The sequence below is a fragment of the Streptopelia decaocto genome, assembly GCF_964273445.1.
Source record: "Streptopelia decaocto genome assembly, chromosome: 2".
Taxonomy (NCBI): domain Eukaryota; kingdom Metazoa; phylum Chordata; class Aves; order Columbiformes; family Columbidae; genus Streptopelia; species Streptopelia decaocto.
Window position 1 is genome coordinate 6,674,861 of NC_138655.1, and position 20,873 is coordinate 6,695,733.

A 20,873-nucleotide genomic window follows, 5' to 3' on the forward strand; every position below is an offset into this window, starting at 1 on the left:
ACATAACTTCTTGCAAATACCAGCCTCTTCATTTCTAGTTTGAAGGTTTGCTGTTGAACACCCAGTTCTATTGTGATTAATTAATATATTCTCCAGTTTTTATCAGGCCAAAGAAAAATTTAAAAAAGAAATGAAGATTGAAGGATTTCTGTACAGTGACTTATCTGTACTAGCTTCTGATATCCCATATTTTCCACCAGAGGAAGAGGAAGAAAATTTGGAAGATGGAATTCACCTGGTTGTCTGTGTCCATGGATTGGATGGTAAGGCCAGAAGGAATTGCTGTTTGCAGGTCATTTTGGTGTAATCTAAAAGAAAGGCAGTTGTTCAGCGAGTATGAAAGAATGGAGAATCTAAGGAAAGTATTTATCTTAGCTAAGTATTTAATCCTTATTATGCTATTCAGTCTATTACAATAAAGAATCTAGGAGAATATTAAATATATGCTTTAAGAAATGGGTGCCTAACATTTTTGTTTTTCAAACAGAATTCTACACTGAAGTACATGTCCTTCTGTGTACAGAGGAATGTGTTACAGTAATTCTCCTTGTCTTTCCACACATGCTTGTTGTTTTGCAGTATGTCACCATGATGAAAACATTATTTAACCCGCCCCCAGCACTGTTATAGGGTGGATGGTGGCCAGATTTAGAAAATGAGAAAATAAAAATCTTTATTCCTTGCTGAGGAAGCATGGCCAGGAATTTTTACACACATGCTTTCTAAGCAGGAAACAGCTATGTAAACTTGAAACTTCTTTTGACAAATTATTGGTATGAATGGGTATGTGTAGACATTAACCTTGAAACTACAGAGAATGAGGGGTGGAGACTCTGAAATCTCAGACATTCTCAGAAAGGTGGAAAACAAATGCTGGCTTGAGCAAGGACGGTTTGCCATTCAATCTGGCAAGTAATGTCCTTTTCATGAAGTGGAGGTACCTCCTTTTCCAACAAATCATTTCAGAAGACTTTGGAATTTCCTAGTACGGAAGGGGGAACATCTCAATATAATAGGAGCATAATTTCAGCAGCATCTCTAATTACGAATACACAAAGAAAGGCTACTTTACATCTGAAGGTGCAGCCCTATCCCTCAGGACACATGCCAAAGTCCCTGGCGGGGCTGCAGTGTCCCCTGGGATCCTCAGCAGCTGTGAGGGTGGAAGGACCGACCTCAGCTTTTTGGTTTTTTGTCTTACCTCTGCTGTTCAGCAAATAGTGGAAGAGTTATTCTGGGCCTGGTCTTTGCCCTTTCTTTCCCACCACTCCTGCAGTCCCCAGCAGCAGGAGGTGAGGTCCAGCCCCACCTTGTGTATGATGCTTTGGTGTGGTGAGCTGTCTTAGCAGCACTCAGCAAGAGCTCCCTGACCTCAAGGTTTATAGGAAGACGGATGCATTGAATTTGCTCTATATTAGGGTTTTGGTTTTTTTTCTGTAGAATTACATCTTGTAAAGTACCATTAATTTCTAGGTAACAGTGCAGATCTGCGGCTGGTAAAGACTTTTATAGAACTGGGACTCCCTGGTGGAAAACTGGACTTCCTAATGTCTGAAAGAAATCAGGTAATACAGACCTAATTTCTCTCTTCGTTTCAATCTGCTACAAGCTGTTGACATTGGTGAAACATGGCCTTCAGCAAAGCCCTTTCACCAGCTGAATGAACCAAAAGCAGCAGGGAATTCAAGGAATTTAATGCAGTATTTGGTGCAAAGGTCTGGTCCTGTCCCTGTCTGATTTGATAGGGTATTTAAATCCACCAGAAAATATTTGTAGCATAAGAAGTCAAAGGCAATGACATTAGCACTTATATGACTAGACCTTAGAAGAAGAAAATTGATTTATCCTGTCAGTTGGCAAACTTAGCAGCCTGATGCCTCTGCCTGTTGTATTCCAGGCAGCACAGCACCACCAGAAAGCAGCAAGTTTAGTGATGTTAAATTCTCCAGAGGATATAGAATATCCAGCAGGTGTTGTCAGCTTCTTTTGCTGCATCAGGCATTGTTTCACCTGTTGCAATATTTGCAAGATTTATTTCCTGGAATGATAAAGAAATGTCTGCCAGAAAAAAATCATTGCTAGGCTAGGCTGAGAAACAGAAATGAATTCTGTGCTTTGCTCCGCAATGAACCCATATTTATGACATGGAGGCCTAACTTTATGCACAAGTTAAGGATTACTGGTGCCAAGTCAGAAACATTATTCTGATTCATGAGCATCTGATAAACTTGAGTCAAAACTTTCCAACCTTCTTTGTTCAACAACTTTTATATTTTGAAGTGGCAGTTGATGTCTGTCTGTGAACTTGCCACCTTCCAGTGCACATCTCTGTCAGCAGCTGACCTGCACAGTGAACGTAAGCAATATGAAAATAATGAGGAGACCATTTCAGACTTGCATTAAAGCTTCTTCTCATGTTTTCAGAGAATGAAACATCTTGTAACATCTCTATTTAACCCTATCCAAAGCCCATAATGGGAACTTCAGTGATCTTATATTCTGGGAAGCTGAGGAACTTCCCATGTCACTGAAAATAGAATCCATGTGGTTTGATGGCTATTTGGATACCATAAAGCATTCTGTCACCCTTTTTGACCTGATCTGAGAAACACACTGAAAATGACCCAAGAAGTCAGTCATTTAGCTAAAGTTTTCCTTATAGAGAGAAATACAAATAATTTTTTTAAGGCATTAATTTGCTATACATTTGACAAGCTCAGTCGGGCTGAGATAATACTGAGGGATGGAGATATAACCAGGTGAAATATGACACTTGATGTGTTTTATGTATGATTAATGGTCAGGCTGGTATTTTTCCTCTTTTAAACAACCTGAAAGATTTGGGATAATGAGCCTTGGAGGAAATCATTAATTATCAATGCAGACAAAACAAACAGGCAGAAGGTTAGTGGGCTGTTTGTAGTTTATGAGAACATTTATTTTAAGTCCATATTGCAAAGTGAATATGATCATGTTTTTTTTTTGCAAGAGCTGCAATTAGCAAGATGAGTTGTGTCACAAAAGCATTAATTACTAATATGTTTTTTCTGAATAGCTGTTTCAACATTTGATTATTGTTTTTGTGGCATCTCATTAGTTATGAATTTGATTTAGAGTCCTTTTGTATTGCCTGGATAGACTGGACAATATATTATTTCTTTTATTGTATCACAACTGGCAGTACTGTTGCAAGCAACAAATTGTCTTGCTCTAGCTGTCATTCTCTTACTGAGAACTGTTGAATAACAAACACAGAGCATTTCATTAAGGTGGGCAAATAATTTTGTGATTACATCCTTATCATCAGCATAACCCACATATCAGTGTATACTGCTCTAAACTATTTTATCAAAGTAATCTGTCAAATCCTAAATTCTAAAACTTTTCTTCCATGTACGGAGTATGGAATCTAGAGCAGCCGAGCACTGAAGTTCTCAGCAGTGTCAAGTCAGGCTGCTTTAAGATCATACTTATGATTCTGGAATCACTCAGCCTCATATGGTTAATCCTACTATTAATAAATTGTAGGTCTGACTTTATCCTATCATGACGTGCCAAAGTTAGAGACACAGTTGGTAGAGGAAGAGAAGCAACCACAGGAGGTAATTTAATCCCCTTAAAATAGGAGTTGCCTTCTAGAGGACCCTGTTTCCATGCCCTACAAAGTGTATGGTTAGTTTAGTGCTAATTTGAATTCTCAGGTTGTCTTCTGGAAGCCAGAGGTCACAATATAGAGTCAAAGAGACTCTACGACAGAAAATTTTGCCTTACTTTGCCTACAAGCTCACTGAAGACAGTGAATTTCCACATAGGCTTTAATGAGAGCTATGTGATCCACACTGAACCATGGTATTGTTGTTACTGTTGATGCTATTTGAGAAAGAAAATACTTGTCTTGAGTAAGTTTACAATATTAGTTGGCAGCTATTTGTTAAGAAACTGAAAGAGAAACTTCATGGCTCTGTTTTCAAGGAAGAAATTAAATTTTTAGAGGACCTGGAGACTGAGAAAAAAACCACAACATCCTCCCGCTTTGAGCATGTAAAAAGAAAATTTGCGCTAGTTATTATCTTTCTGCTTGCATTTTACTTTGAATATAACATCAGTCTTAAAGAAGTGCAGTATATATTAATTCACCAACTCATTCCATATTTCACCAGACTGACACTTTTGCTGATTTTGATACAATGACTGACCGACTATTGGATGAAATTATTCAGCATATCCAGTTGTACAATCTCTCCATATCCCGAATAAGGTAAGTGTTCTGATAGTTAATAATCTGTAACAGTTTGAGTTACATGAGCAACATTCAGTTAAATTAATTTTTCCAAAAGTGCCTTGTGTCAAAAGCCATTGAATTAGTGAGAAGAATTTTTACATTGTTATAGATAGAAGAGTGTCTATCAGGATGAAAAAATTTGAAATGGTAGCTAAAGGATGTTACTGAAATCCCTGGTAGAGTCCCCTCAAGAGCAATTTATTCCACCCTTCGGTTTAATTTAAATAAAATACAAATGATTTTTGTGTTAATGTAATTCTTTTTCTCCCAACAGTTTTATTGGGCATTCCCTTGGTAATGTCATCATTCGATCCGTACTAACTCGCCCCAGGTTTCGTTATTACCTCAACAAGTTGCATACCTTCCTGTCCCTCTCTGGGCCTCACCTGGGAACACTTTACAACAACAGTACTTTGGTTAGTACAGGTAAGAGTTGATGGGAAAGCTATGACTGGATGCAGTCCATGGCAGAGTGCATGATAAAGCAACACATGGAGGTACAATAAATTGTAATAACATGATTTGTACACTGAGGTTGTGGAAAATATTTACTGAGGACTTCAAACCCACACAGAAAAAAGTGCAATGAGAGGGGTTTTCAATATCTACTACAAAGTCCAGCTCAGTGCTCCCTGGAACACCCAAAGGTGTGCAGCAGTGTGGTTTCACTGTATTCTTATACTCTTCTGTATGCTGCCTATAAAGAGAGGCATCTCCAAGGCTGAAGAGGACACATGGGAATGGAATGTCCCACAGTTAAGCCTTCCTGAATGTTTATGCTACCATAGAATCACAGAATAATTTAGGTTGGAAGGGACCTTCAGAGCTCATCTAGTCCAAACCCAATGAGTCCAGATCAGGTTGCTCAGAGCCTCATCCAGTCTGACCTTGTATGTCTCCAGTGATGGTGTACCTACCACTTCTCTGGGCAACCCACCTCTTCCAGTGTTTCATCACTCCTATCGTGAAATTTTGTTTTCCTTCTATGTAGTCTAAATCTACCCTCTTTTAGTTTAAAAGCACTACCTTTATCCAGTGAGACTCTTAGACTGTTCTTCCTGTTGATAGCAACATAAGAGGAAACAAAAAACATATTGAGTTACAGCGCTATCCACTAGGCAAATGTCTTTAATCCCCTTTGCTGATAATTAGCATACAGGATAAAAATATGTACTGATTTTCATTCCAGGTTTATGGCTCATGCAGAAGTTGAAAAAGTCAGGGTCACTTTTACAACTGACCTTCAGGGACAATGCAGATCTCCGCAAATGTTTCCTCTATCAGCTCAGCCAAAAAACGGGTGAGTAAGGCTTGATGTGGCTGTTTAAATCTCAAGGGCTATTCCAAAGGATTGTGCTGGATTTCCACGTCCTCCAGGGAGTAAAGGAAATATACATTTTGCTCATGATCTTTAAACACTCTTGCTTTCAAGAAAGGCTGCTCTGTCTAAAATCTAATATCTATTTTATCTGTGCATTTTTTTTGTTGTCAGTTATCCGTGAATATACTTGCCAAACTGTTAGCATCAAATAAGGCCTCCATGCTATAGTAAACATACACCTAAGTTTATATTCTGCAAGCAAGAAATATCATTCTTGACAGGTTATCACTGCTTAATTTATGCTACTATATGAAAAATATTTTTCCTTTTTTTACTGGTTTTTTTTTTTTTTAAGTTTAACACCTCTAGCCTCAAAGAAATACGACTCTGAAATGAAGAGCAAATTTTATTCATGTTTATTGTGACACCTTTGTACTACAGAGAAAGATGTATGGCCTCATATTGGAAAAATGAAGTCTAAATTGAGATCTTTTTACCCCTTCCCTAGTCTGTCATGAATAAATGAAATAAATCAGGCTTTTTTTGAGAAAAGAAAGCAAATATAGTCCTTCCATTGAAGCAAATGTTTTCTTTTAAGAGTTATTTTTCATATAGTGTGTGAGCAAATTGATGTTAAGTATGTAGTAACAAGGTCACTACTTGACATTTAATTTGTTTCTCATACTTTGGTACACTGCTAATAGGAAACGAAGGCTATGTTAAGACAAATATAACTTCTTAATTCTTAGTCTGACAGACATACAGCTGTTTCATAGTTTTTTGAACACACTACAAAGAATCATAGAATTATGGAATCATAGCATAGTTTGCATTGGAAGGGACCATAAAGATGATCTGTTAATAATTCAAATCCCCCTGCTGTGGGCAAGGACACCTTCCCCTAGACCATGTCGCTCAAAGCCCCATCCAGCCTGGCCTTGAACACTTCAAGGGAACGGGCATCCACAGCTTCTCTGGGCAGCCTGTTCCAGTGCCTCACCACCTTCATGGTGAATAATTTTTTCCTTATATCTAATCTAAATCTACCCTCTTTCAGTTTAAAGCCATTACCCCTTGTCCTTTCACTACCTGCATTTGTAAAAAGTCCCTCTCCAGCTTTCTTGTAGGCTGCTTTTAAGTACTGAAAGGCCGCAATAAGGTCTTCCTGGAGCCTTCTCTTCTCCAAACTGAACAACTCCAACTCTTTCAGCCTGCCTTCATAGGAGAGTGCCCTAGGCCCTCTGACAATCTTTATGGCCCTCCTCTGAACTTGCTTCAACAGGTCCATGTCCTTCTTATCTTGGAGGCCCCAGAGCTGAATGCAGTACTCCAGATGGGGTCTCATGAGAGTGGAATAGAAGGGGAGAATCACTTCCCTCGACCTGCAGTTCACGCTTCTTTTGATGCAGACCAGGGTATGGTTGGCTTTCTAGGCAGCAAGCGCACATTGCTGGGTCATGTTGAGCTTCTCATGAACCAACATGCCCGAGTCCTCCTCCTTAGTGCTCCTCTCAATTCATTCTCCACCCAGCCTGCATTTGTACTTGGGCTTACCCCGAGCCACACGCAGGACCTTGCACTTGTCTTTGTTGAACTTTGCGAGATTTGCGCAGGACCACCTCTCAAGGCTGTCAAGGTCCATCTGGATGGCATCACATGCCTCCAGGCTGTTGATCTCACCACAGCTTGGTGTTGTCAGCAAACTTGCTGAGGGTGCACTCAATCTCACATGACATAATCAATGCTGTGAAGTTATTGTATCTTGCCTTTATTTGAATTTCCCTATTTGGATATTCCCTTTGACTCCTTGGCTCTGATTTCTGTGCAGTACATTTGATATCTGCTTTTTTACTATCATGTTCAAATAAAATTGGGTCTACACATGAAAGTCACATTGTATCTTCTGAAGCAAAGAATTCCCAAGCATGTGCTGTGAGTCAAAGTATTTCATAGTTTGTTAGCTTGATAGGCTGGAGATTTCACAGGCTATAAACGAAGGTGTTGTCCCTGCAAAAGGAGAAAGCAGAAATTTAAAGTGAAGACATTGTCTATGCTTAGGTGAAAAATCTGAAGAAGCAGGTAGGTCCTGATACGAAAATGAGAGATAGCATACCGTGTCTTGGGGCATAAATATTTGCAAGATTAAGGTTTTAACGAAACACTCTTCTTATTGACAGAGAAAGGGTTTTGTGTTTTTTTGTTTGTTTGTTTGTTTTTTGGTTTTTTGTTTTGTTTGTTTGTTTGTTTTCTTTTGTTTTGTTTTGGGTTTTTTCAGACTGCAATTAACCTGTTTAAATGTTGATAAGTAACAAAGTTTGCAGAAGCAGGAGAAATGGGTTTAAGTTATTAAGACTCTTTCTAAGCTTGTGCTGCATGTTTTAATTATTATCATCTGTTTTGAACTGTAGATTTTCAAATGTGTTTGAACATGGAGTAGTCATGCTGTATGTATTTTCATTGCTGTGCATCATTGTGATAAATGTATTTAATACATTTGCCACAGGTCTTCAGTACTTTAAAAATGTTGTATTAGTGGCCTCACCCCAAGACAGATACGTACCTTTTCATTCAGCAAGAATAGAAATGTGCAAAAATGCCCTTAAGGACAGACACACAGGTATGTTTGAGATCCTTTCTATTTTTACAAAGCTTTTGAGGAATTGTGTTTTTATGTAACTGAGGACATTGCATTAGAAGGGTTCTTCATCAGCATGATGAAAACGCAAATGTTTATTTGATAAGGAAGAAAATGTTCTCTTCTCACAGGAAATTACTGAAATCAATAAAAAAAATAAATTTAAGAAGCTCTTTGCCTTAAGAAAACAAATTTAAATCAGGTTGTAATCAAAGGTTTCTTCCATTTCTTCCCCTTCCCTCTAATTCTAATTTTCTGTAGTTTACTGATTAACTAGTATTGGCTCACCTTTGTTTCATGTAATGAAATCTCTCTCAGCGCATCCAAAGTCAGAGGGTTTTCCCTTTATTTTTAATAGTATTTGGATGATTGCCACGTACTTTAAGGAACAGACCTAAATTAATATTGGTTTGTAATGAAATCTGTAGAGCACATCAAGATACGTGCTGTCAGAAGCCTAGCCCTCCTGTGACATTAGGTTGTGTATTGTCCCAAGTATTGCCTTTGTTATTAGCAGTCTCCCTCCTATATAAAATGTTTCACGGCTTCCGTTTGATACCATTTCCAGAAATAATGTTTGGTGTAATTTCATATGCATTTCACATATGTGATTACCTATAAATTGAGGTAATATTTGGAAGTAGAAAGAGACACCCAGGCTCAATAATCAACATAGTTGATTTTTACACATCTCACCTAAATTACAGCTCTTTCTGTCCTACCTCGGATATTAATTTAAAGGTAATTTTCTGACTCTCCCTTCTGGTGAATGTTTCTCAGGGAGATGCTTCACCTAGCAGGAGCTGGATCTACATTCAGTGTAGATCATTTCTGAGCATAAGATTTGTGAGCCATTGTTTTTGCCCTATAAACTCCTCAACTATCTGCATAATGTCTTTCCTGCGTTAGATTCCCCAGAGAAACCTGAATGGACCTCTATGTCTTGCCAGATGCTTTTTGCATTTGAATTCACAGGGAGTGTGAGTCCAGCCCTCTTCCCCTGAAGAAACAAAAGCAATTCCTTCTGCCACACGGGAAATTAGACTAAATGCTGAGGAGTATCCCACTCTTCATGCTAGTAGCTTTAGCAGACCTCTTAAGATGGCCAGTGCTTCAGCTAGGTTCACAGCATCCCAGCACTTTGCAACTTTTTGAAATGGACTGCTATCTCTTGCAATTTTGGCCTTGCTTCCATTTTCCTTCTCATTGTGACTATAAATAAACAATACGGGAAGGAAAGAGGGGATCTGGCAGCTTTGGCATGTAGGTTTGATCTCTAAACTCTTTTGCAGGTCCTGTTTATGCAGAAATGATTAACAACCTGCTCCAGCCTTTGATTGAGGCAAAGGACTGCACTTTGATCAGACACAACGTGTTCCACGCTCTGCCAAACACGGCCAACACGTTGATAGGCCGGGCTGCCCACATTGCCGTGCTGGACTCTGAACTTTTCCTGGAGAAGTTTTTCCTCGTGGCAGGACTCAACTACTTCAAATAGTGCCTGAAGTACAGGGTAACGGAGGCAAACCTTTTCATCGAGTGGAGAAGGATCCCTCAGAGAGAAGAATGTTGTGTTAGAAATGAGATCAGGTGGGACTTTCAAACTCTGCATTTCTGTTTCAGAGAATAAAGTGCTATGGCTTTAAGGCATTCAAGCTTCCAAATATTGGTGCTTTTGGAAGAAATAAATATTCCTCTTCAGTTTCTCTGTTCTTTGTCCATATAAAGACATGAGCCACTTCTGAAGTACAGAATCAGAATAAGAAGGCTAATCCTCTAAATGTGATTGGACCAATGTGATTCCAGTTTCTCTTTAATATTAACCCAGGAACCTGGTTGTCCGTGATTTAATGCTTATTTACATATTAACAAAGCTATACATTTTAAGCACTTTTGGGGTAGTTAAAGCAAGAGAAAACAAGCATATATGAACTCAGGTTAAAACTTCCTTTGGGATGAACTGAGAAGTTTGAAAAACTTTTATGAAAGTTTCAATGTTTCCATTTGTGGAGAGAAAATATTAGGATGGTTCCATAACTGGTAATAATTTGTAACATACATACGTTCAGATAATAGAAAGGAGTGAAATATTTACATAGAATGAAGAAATATTGATATTTGTCCTAAAAAAAAAAAACCCACACACACACACACAAAAAGAAAAAAAAACAAACCACAACAAACAAAAACTTTATGTTGGGAAAAATTTTGTTCAATTTAGAAGCTGCCAAACTGAGAGGAGTCTATTGGATTACTTGTAAAATAAAAGTGGCATCTATTAACTTTTCTTCTGTTTACATTTATAGAGGATCATTATTGTACCTGCTATAACCTTAGAGGTACAATTTTTGCTTTTACATTTGTATCTAAGTACATGTATCTGCAACTTTCTTTTTAATTTATTGTTCTGATAAGAAATTCAAAATCTAGCCCTAAAAAACAAAAAAAAAACACACTCAAAAAAAAAACCAACCAAACAAGAAAGACTGGAGACATGGAATGGTAAAGATTGTTGAAAGCTTAAAAAATATAAAGATGTCTTAGGTTCCTCTGCAATGCTTGATTAATGCTTTACTAGTGCCCATTTGAAGTGCCACATACAGACCTAATTATTATATGAAGACAGGTGATTGAAACATTTAAAGCTTATTCATACAAGGATACCCAAATTGTTTTTAACGGTTTGGGAAAGAATGCATTTTTCACTTTTTTTAGGTGGTGGTTCGTGGTTTTTTTTCATTTAAATTTTTATCAAAAAAGTTATCAGATTTAAAGTGATCAATTTCAACAGCTTTCTATACACTTTCATAACACTTTGATAAATTTTCAGAGTCACAGCATTTTTTTTTTCAAAAAAGAGAAACTGAATAATTCTTCACAATGATTTTTATTCGAAAGGAAGGCAATTTTAATGCAAATGTAATTTATTTAAAAAACCATAAGTGACCAGCCTTCTGTATCTTGTGACAAATAGTATAAAAAAAATGACAAAGGTGATTTCAGCTGTCAAGACTCTCACCAGTAACTACAGATGAAGATAGCAGAGATTTCTGAAATAAGAGAGTTAAAAAAGGAAAACCAAACAAATAAACAACAAAAAAAACACCCCACAATCACAGATAAATATTTGTACATGCAAAAAGTCAAACTAGATTTTTCAAAAGAGGAAAACTTACACAGAATTAGTTCAACAAAAGAGTGGTGAGCGAACTGGTAAATGCTGCTAAAGAACAAGGATGGTTTGCTAATGTAGGTGTGTTTTTAAAATAGAAAGGAGAAAGAAGAAACATACGAAGGGGTGGCATTAAAATCGCCTGAAAACAGGAAAGTATATTCTGCCCCGCAAAGGGGCAGAAATGCTATAGAAACTGTTGCATGATATGTTTCAATATTGACAAGCTTCTTAAATAATAAGTATTACCTCAAGTACTTGAATTAACTAGATAGATACTATTTTACCTCCCCCCGCCTTTTATAAATTGACAGTTTAAAGCTAAAATCTGGATTTACCCAGTTAACAAATTAATTCTGTCAGGAATCAAGAACTTCCGGTTCCCACTTCTTGCTTGGGAAGACGTTATCACTTTTTGGCCTCAGCATTTTAGTGGCAGCTATATTTACATATCACAGCTTACTTCTTCCTTGGTAAACTGTTTACAGAATTTTAAATATAATGGGACATGCAGGTGAAGCTGTTATACAGTGCAGCGGTTTTGAGCCACAGACAAGGACTTACAAGAAATATGTGACAAACAATAAAGTACAGCAATCTAAAACCATCAGCAAGCTTCATTGTGCTCTATGAGGGTCCGCTTCTCTTCTAGAAAATGTTCAGGAGTCTGCCAACAGAACGTTTTGAAAAACATTAAGAGAGAAGTTAGCTTACACATATATATATGCCTAATACGTGTGTATGTCTGTATGTGTACAGTCTGTGTGTTTTTTTCAAGGTCTCACACACCAACTTTTTCAATCCTGAGTGTACCAAGCCTGACAACATACCAATGTAGATGTTCTTACATTGGGTTTGTTGATTTCTTACCTTTCCTTGTACATCAGGCAGCATTCCCAGCCTTCTGTTTGCGTGACTGTGAGGGAAAGGAAATGTGAAAAGGTCTCTTTTGTACTCCTGCAGAAACTGGTGGGCATTTCAGTATATTCAAGTTCACATTCTCTACTGCCACTAGTGCTCTCACTGACTGATAAACATACCTAAAGGTTTCTATGTTCTTATACGTTAAATATTCTTCCATGGCTCAGAGTCTGATTTCACGATTGGAGCTGGATTGTACATGGAGTTGTATTAGGTTCATATAATTTGCTCCTTGCGGGGTATCACAGAGAGCTTCTGTGGACCCTCAGAAAAATCCGGGGGTGTCATTCCTGTGAAATGATGAAACACAGAATTTTTCTTGCTTATGCTGGCAGAACATTGTAATATTGTGGGTAATATTGACGGTAACAGTCTAGCTGAGCATTCATTTTAAGGTTCTCAGAATATCCTCTATAGCTTAGGAATTCCCCTCATAACAAATAGCAACAAATAGCAAAATTACTGCACTGTTAGCATCTTTGTTTCTGTCTCTACCTTCAGACTATTAATGTATTATCCTTTCACACACACACATGAATACATTTAAGTACTGTAGTGGTATTATGACAAGGATTTCCTTTCAAACTGCACAGGCTCCTCTTGGCTTGATATATCTATGGCTCAGTGCTTAAATTCTTAAGTGAAGCTCCCACATTCACAGAAGATGACACAGTTTTTCAAGAACTTGGACAGAGAAGGGACAACCATGACATTTTTGTAGCTTGTCAATGTCCAGAGTCAGCTCTGAGCTTTATGTTAGCTGTATGTGAAGTGAAACTCCTCCTCTATGAGATTGTTAAGATATGAATTAAAAAAAAAAACAGCAGCATAGGGTTGTTTTGTTAGCATCTAGAAGTCTTGCAACCAGCACTGAGAATCTCCTAGCTCAAAAAATAAAGTGCATTTGGCTGTTGAGGTTTTCCAGGGTTAAAGATGAAGTCTGGGGTATAGCCCAGGTGAGTAAGTTCTCTGAAGGAAAGTTGACAGCCTACATATAGGAAAAGACAGAGGATCTCAGGAATTTGAAAGACAGGGACAAAAACAGGGGGAAGAAAGGAAGGAAGGAGGACAGAAAGGTGCATCAACAAGGGTGAATTTCACAGAATCACAGAATTAAAAGGTACATTGTTTTTTGAAATGAACCATGAAGCCATTTCCTTTTCAGTGACCGTTATCTAGGTTGGAATGGCACAGTAATTCTGGAAGAAAGAAACAAAATTAATCAGTTTATTGACAAGTTCATAGAAGGTCATGGTGAAAAGACACAAAGATGCCTTGACTTGTTTTCAATCTTTATTTAATCTTTAAATAAAAATTATATACAAGAAGACCAAAGCATTTAAAAAGATTGGCATTAAGTACTTTAAAAAAATTGAAGCACTTGAAAACATTGCATTTATAGCAATTCAGTGGATATCATGCCTTTGTTAATAATTGGATTTTTTTTCCACTATTTTGGGACTCTTAGAGCCCACTGAGCTTCACTTTTGAAATAATTTAATCTCTCCTGAAATGGAAGATTTGTTTCTTGAATATGGATGGAAAGAAGTCACAATAGTGACTAATTGTGAGTAGATGAGGGGCAGAAGAGCTAGTTCTTTCTGCAGTTGGGCTGAGGATTTTTGAAGGGGTGCTTTTTAATCTCCTTGTAACAGTTGCTTTCTGACCTGCATAAAACCTGGACAAAGCTCTGGAGATGTATCTACTTCAATGACATAATTCAGCCTGTCTAATTTCATCACTGTCTTTGTGCTTAAAAATTAGTTGCAAAAGTAATTTTTTCTACTAAAATAAAAGCATTGCTTTCTCTATGTAGTCAATGAACAGAGGTAGGTACTACTGAGACTCATTCTGTTTTCTGCTTTTTTGGATTCAGGGTTACTTACCTCTCTTCCCTGACCAGGGAACTTACTGTAAGAGTCACTTTTTGGATGTCTAAGAGATAGAAAAAATGTAGATGCCCAGGATCCATGGATTAGGTGACATCCCTAATTATTAGCTCTTCAATTTTTCAAACTTAGGTGGAATTTTTGACTATACAGTTTGAAATAAAAGCAAACACTGAAGAGATGAATTGGGGTCCTTTAAAATTTGGCAGGAAATGTGTCTTTTCCCAGCCTCCAATGCATGACGATTTTCTCTTTAATGAAATTGTTAATTTGTTTCCAAAATCAGGTCTGTCCACTGACAATAGAGGAAGTTAAAATTGCTTAAAGGATTGTGTTCTAAAGGCCTGAAACCTTAGCAGAGGGCTTTGAAAATTACTAACAGGAATGCTGAGCACTATTTTGCTTCAGAGCACTTCACTGCCTCATCCTCTTCACTGTTCCCTTGCCAGACAAGAGCCACTCTTGAGAGAGGAAAGCTATCACAAGATGATGTGAAAACTGGGAATTCAAGCCAAAGCTTTCATTAGAGTTTGTAGGTTCTTCTGGTGCTTTCTGCTTCCTTCTTACCTCTGCTTTTTAAATAGTTAAGTGGCGATTCAGGAGAAAGCTGAAAACTTCTAATAACAGGTTTAGACCCTTGTGGAGGTTTATGCAAATATCCCATGAAAGTTTTTGTATAATGAATAGTCATGGGGCACTTTGCAGCAGTCCCAGCCTGCCAGTATGTGTCAGCCTAGCTAAATGATTCTGTTTTTCATTGTGGACTTAAATTTCCATTTACAAATTATCATCAGAACTGCCTAACATATTTCACTCCAGCTGGTCATTTAGAAGCTAAAAGTCATGTCCATGGAGAACTCTTATGGAGTGGTTTATTCTATTTCAGTACATATGCTTAGTAATATTGATGTTGAATGTTGTCAAGTAATTGACAACTTCTAGCTCAATCTTAAATATTTATTTACCCCTCTCCAAAACTTCCAGTGTATATTTAATAATTTATTTTTTTCAGGTATAAATCAGTATAGATCCATGTCTACTGGAGTCAGAGCTCAGACTACCCATTCTTATTCTTTAATGCAAGAGCTTTCTGGCAAGCTATAGCACCGGAGTCTTGAGAACTTCATGTAATATAACAGAATTGTATGCACAGAAAATCAATGAAGTAAAAATCAGTCCATTAATGATTGGTGTAAAAAAATACATAGTCTGCAAGCCTCCCCTCCCTTCCTCTCTGACATTCCTGGTTGCTGAGAACAGAACTCTAGAAATTAAAGAAAAAAGTATCATGTAAGTGATTAACATCTCTTTAAATTGACAGAACTGAGAGCTGTGCCCTTTTAAAGAAAAATACAAATATAATTATTTGTATTTAAAATGTTCTACAGGCCTGGCCCAGATCATTCCAAAATCAACTGAAAGGTCTCAATACTTCTAACAGTGCCACATATAGCCATGCAGAGTGGTTCTTGCCACTTGAATATTCAGTTGATAGTGTTTGCTCCAGACACTGTGAAGTCAGTGCAAACATGCATTTACAAATAATATTCAGCACTAACATTCTATTTATCCAGGAGTGGTACATCATGTTCACACATTCATTCCAGTCAATTTTCTCAGCCCTTCATATAAAAATTGTTATCCACCTATCCAAACATATCACAGAGGGTGAATATTTTACTTCAAAAGGAACAGCTGGAAGTCTCCCAGTCTAAATCCTGTTAAAAGCAGGATATGATGACCATCATGGTAAGGTCAGCCATGTCTTTGTCTTGCCGAGTCTTGAAAACTCCTGGTCATGGATGTACTACATATACTCTGGATTACCTTTCCAACTGAAGCAAAAAAATAAAATTAAATTAAATTAAAAAATCTAATTTGAACTTCCCAAACTACAATTTCTTTCTGTTACTTGTTATTATACATGTTTTTATTCCATGAGGAAGATCTTAGAATCATGGACTCATAGAATAGTTTGGGTTGGAAGACACCTTCAAAGATGATCTAGTCCCACCCCTGCCATGAGCAGGGACATCTTTGCTCAGATCAGGTTGCTCAGAGCCCCGTCCAGCCTGGCCTGGGATGTATCCAGGGATGGGGCATCCACCACCTCTCTGGGCAACCTGGGCCAGGGTTTTATGACCTTCATTGCAAAAAATTCTTCCTCATGTCTAGCCTGAATCTAGTTTAAAACTATTTCCCCTTGCCCCATCACAACAAATTCTGTCCTCATCTTTCTTATAGGCTCTTTTTAAGTACTGAAAGGCCACAATATGGTCTCCACAGAGCCTTCTCTTACCCAAGCTGAACAATGCCAACTCTCTCAGCCTGTCCTCACAGGAGAGGTTTTCCATCCCTCTGACCGTGGCATATGACTATCATTTATGGACCTTTTTCTGCACATGATACATCTGGCCCTCCATCACACCCTTGGCATGCACACTGCCATGCTAATTGTTTCCCTCCTGTTTTTGCACATCTTATTTGAGGTGACCTTAGTCATTGGTAAGCTTTAGGCGCAGATAGTGAGAAAGCCTAATGTGAGTCTGCTCCACCCTTGCATGGCAGACAGGGGTGATCACTTACCTTGTGATCATCAGGTCCATGACATGCTGCTTCCTGACAGTCTCTGGTTTGAAAGAGTTACTGCTGCCATTTCTTCTCTGTTTTAGTAAGACTTATATGATACATATGCACTTCCCTAAAACAAATCCATGCACTAAATAGAAAGGCTTATGAAAACAGTTTAATCAGTGTCTACACTGATTGAAATGCAGATGAGTCAGATCTTCCCTGCATAGGATAAAAGCAAAAAGAATAAATATGTAGAAACTCTTCTTATGCAAAAGGTCAGACTAAATTAGCTTCTATTACAACCTTGAAACTTGATTTCTCTGCTTTCGAAAATTCAACTCTCCACTTTCACTCAAAGTGCTGGAAGATCCTATTATCTGTGTAGCAAACTAACCACATCTGTCTGAAACCGATTTGCACACATACATATATATACCAGTAGTACATCGGCTGTATGAATGGAGCTGCACATCTTCGAGAAGCTTCTGCCTCTGAACATTTGAGACTGTGACACAGTGAAGAGGACTAAATTTATAGCAATCCAGCATGCCTTTCAGTCTTTGAAAGCTATCAGCTACAAAGAGCTTATCCAAAGGAACAAAAAAAAAAAACAAACCTCTTCCACATAAAAGTCCAGTCTCAAAACACTCCTTTTATTTTATTTTAGAGTGGGTGGTTTGAGTACCGTGATGGCCTTGCTTATTCTTTACTTCCCATAAATGGTGTTATTCTAATTAATGCAACACCTTCTGGTGCTGAAAGCCCCCAATATTTCAATTTTCATGGCTGTTGCTAGTAACTGAATTAAGAAGTTTTTTCCTTCCTTCCTGAAAGCATAAGTGCTAGTAGAAATATGTCTGTCCTAATCCTGGAGAAATGTTCACTTACTCTTTGCTATTTTTATAAGGATAATACCACCTGCATGCTTCCCAAATGTAGAAAGAAGTCCAGGCATTTCTGAAACCCTATATACATCAGCTGCATGCATGGGAAGGTTAAAGAAGGGACTGTGGGAACTGTTCTGATTTGGGGTGTGTTATCACTCTCAGTAAAAATGAAAAAGCAAAATGTAGCTAATGTATGGCATATATACCATATGTGTGGTGTACCCTACATGCATATGCATGTAGAAAATGTCTTTTCCTTTAGGTAATGTATGTTATGGTCCCATATGTGATAAATGTATATTCCCATCCACAGTGTACGTATGCCATACCATACTTCAAGGCTGGTGGTGACTGTTCAGTCCAATAGGTTTCTGTTAATTTTGGGGGGAGTTTATTTTGGTTATCCTCCAGAACACTGGTGAAAGAGCACTTTGCTGGCTTCATCCACGTCATCAGAGGAGAGAGATTGTTTTGTACAGTGATTTGTCAACCCCTTGGCACACCATTAGTCAACTAATCTTATCTAAGCAGTCTTGAATTTGATGTGTGTTATCTATCACCTCCATGGTTTCCATGGTCAATGCAACACGTCAAACAGAGCTGCCCTATCTCCTGAGATAGGAAGCTTGTCACCATTTTTAATTTTCCTTTACATCCATCCTCTTCAACCAAACATTCATTTTCAAGCTGATATAGACCAATAATTTATCAGCCTGGCCACTCTTCTTGTTAATTTTAGTCTTGCATATATCTGACTATGCACCCAGTTTGGGAAATAAGATTTTCTTTTTCTGCCATCTAATCTTATGAAGTATGAGGGAGCTCAGTCTAGACAAGCCACGGTACTTCTTTGTGACTGCATGTCTGGAAAACAAACGAAACACCAAAACTCCACTGTAGTGTTTTCTAGGTTTATTTTCCATTCTATGTGTTTTACCAAGAAAGAAGAAACACTCGTATTTTGTCCCATGCCTCTTAGGTTCTCCACCTGAGCAAGAAGCCAGATATAGTTCTAGTAGACTGCAGGTGGGAGAAGGCAAAGATGCAGGATAAATCCTTCTCTTTCTATAATGTGACAGAAATATATCCCCACCAATATGTCAGTAATGACAGAGAAAGCAAAAAGAATATTTTCCCAAACCCTATCCACTTTACTAAAATAAATAATTGCAGCATATTATCGTATGTTTAGGAGAAGTATCAGGTCAAAATCAAAACACAGATCAGTGTATTCCAAAACAAAATTTTCAGATATAAATTGAAATTTATGTTTGTGTTTTGTTACTTGATTGTTTTTCTAATATTAAGTTTTCTTAAAAGCTGAACAGTTTAACCCACTGGTGGATTTCTTGGGGCTGAGCAATGAATCCCTGCATTACTGAAGGGTTTTTTAACCACAGTCTTAAACTAAGTCCTCAGTCATCTTCATAAATTCCCTAATATTTACCCAAGACCTTTAAAAAAAAATCTGACCTTCAATCTCCATCTTTCTGCTTATGGTTAGACAATTAGCTACAGCACCTGAGACTCTCAGATGTCAGGAAATAAAGCTTTCTCTTCATACAGAATTACCTTCAATGAACAGTACAAGCCTTAATGGGGAAGACTTACCTGCTGGGGTCCTTCTTTCTTGTTTAGAGGGAGATTATGGTAATGAGTGTCTAATTTAGGCAAATCAAGGAAACAGATGAATCCTGTCCTCTCTCTTACCATTTTGTTCCACACTGCAAATTCACATTCAGGCACTTAAAGTTAGAAAATTCTGGTCTATATATTCCAAACCAAACACATCTGGGAGCCAGGTCTTCATTGATGGCATATCTTTCTCTGTATGCAATGTACAAGAATAATTACTCTGGTTTTGAAGCTGGAACCATTGTCTTGGTTTGAGAGTCTTGGAAACCTTGATGAAACTTTCTTTAAAGTGTATTAAGATTGTAACCCTCAAAATCAAGCTCCATCTTTTTAAAGTTAACAATGTCATCAACAGTAACTTCTCAGTTGTACAGTATCTATTCAAATGGAACACCTTACACTGCCAGAATAATTCTCAGTTCCATGGTAAGACCTAAAATTGGACCTTCACCATTCCTCAACTGATATGTGGAATAGAATTCAGTAGACAGGAGCATAGTTCTGAGAAGATCCTTATCCTATGTTTCAAAGAGCTATAATAAGGAAATACCCCTCGGAATTAAAACCTACTATTTCCTGTAATTAATTAGCTCTGCAAGTGGTTTTCTTTAAGCATCCTTTTACAGTTATTGGTTAAAAAAGACAAAGCTAAAAGTTTTTTGTAAATAAATAATATATTTTTTTTCAGACAAACAACTGAAAAGTACTATTGGGCTGAATTTCAAATTATTAATTTCAACTTCAAACCGTTCACTTCTATTTTTTCATAAAAATTTGTAAAAAATCAAGAGGCTGTCCCCCGGACTTACCAACCCCTTGTACCTACGTGTAACGGATGCAAAATACTAGCCTTGGTAAACATGCCCATGTTTGTGCACAAAGGCTGCAAAGTGATGCATCAGAGATATATTATTCTCCAAGTACTTCCTTTAAGGCTGATTGTGCAGGGCAAGCAATATGCATGATACAACTGGTGCATGTGACAGTAAGTACAACCTTGTGAAAATTTGGATTTAGAGACAGTAACTTAATACTGAGGCTGAACTTTGCAGATGAGTAGTCTATGGCATTTTTAATTATAACCATTTCTGTGGTTTGAATATGAGTATAACTGATTCTGTCCTGTGACACTAGAGGTTGTACTTTTAAATGAAACATCATTACATTTTATTGAAGCAGTAAAGTTTCTTTCGAATAATATTTCAAATCAGACAGAAGAGGCAATAATTAGAGGCTGTGAGCTTGAAAAATCTGTACTATTTATTTATTTATTTTAAAGACGTCAAGATTTACAACACATGGTCTGTCTGCTTCTCTCTGATTTATTTCCTTTTCCCTAACGAACATTTGTCAACTGCCATACACTTCAATTTTCTTTAACTACATCTATCAAGATTTAAGTGGAACATTGAAAAACCAAAACTGATCTCACAAAGTGGAAACAAATGAAGTTGAATCAATTCCATAACATTTTAGGGAAAACAGAGATGCTACTCAGTTTTCTTGAAATGTAGGTTCTGATTCAGCAGCATTCAAATGGTCTTGACTAAAGGTCTG

At 37.5% G+C, this 20,873-nt stretch overlaps 1 protein-coding gene across 1 annotated transcript in view; it reads left to right on the top strand.

Moving 5' to 3' along the window:
• FAM135B (family with sequence similarity 135 member B) overlaps positions 1-9,736 on the top strand; it is a gene marked incomplete at both ends in the record, with an annotated part of 144,170 nt that extends 134,434 nt beyond the window's left edge. The window contains 7 exons of the mRNA XM_082045143.1: positions 97-263; positions 1,474-1,565; positions 4,161-4,258; positions 4,557-4,708; positions 5,472-5,582; positions 8,107-8,220; positions 9,531-9,736. Coding sequence (XP_081901269.1) covers positions 97-263; positions 1,474-1,565; positions 4,161-4,258; positions 4,557-4,708; positions 5,472-5,582; positions 8,107-8,220; positions 9,531-9,736 — 940 coding nt within the window. The remainder of the gene's footprint in view (positions 1-96; positions 264-1,473; positions 1,566-4,160; positions 4,259-4,556; positions 4,709-5,471; positions 5,583-8,106; positions 8,221-9,530) is intronic.
• Positions 9,737-20,873: the final 11,137 nt, after the last annotated feature.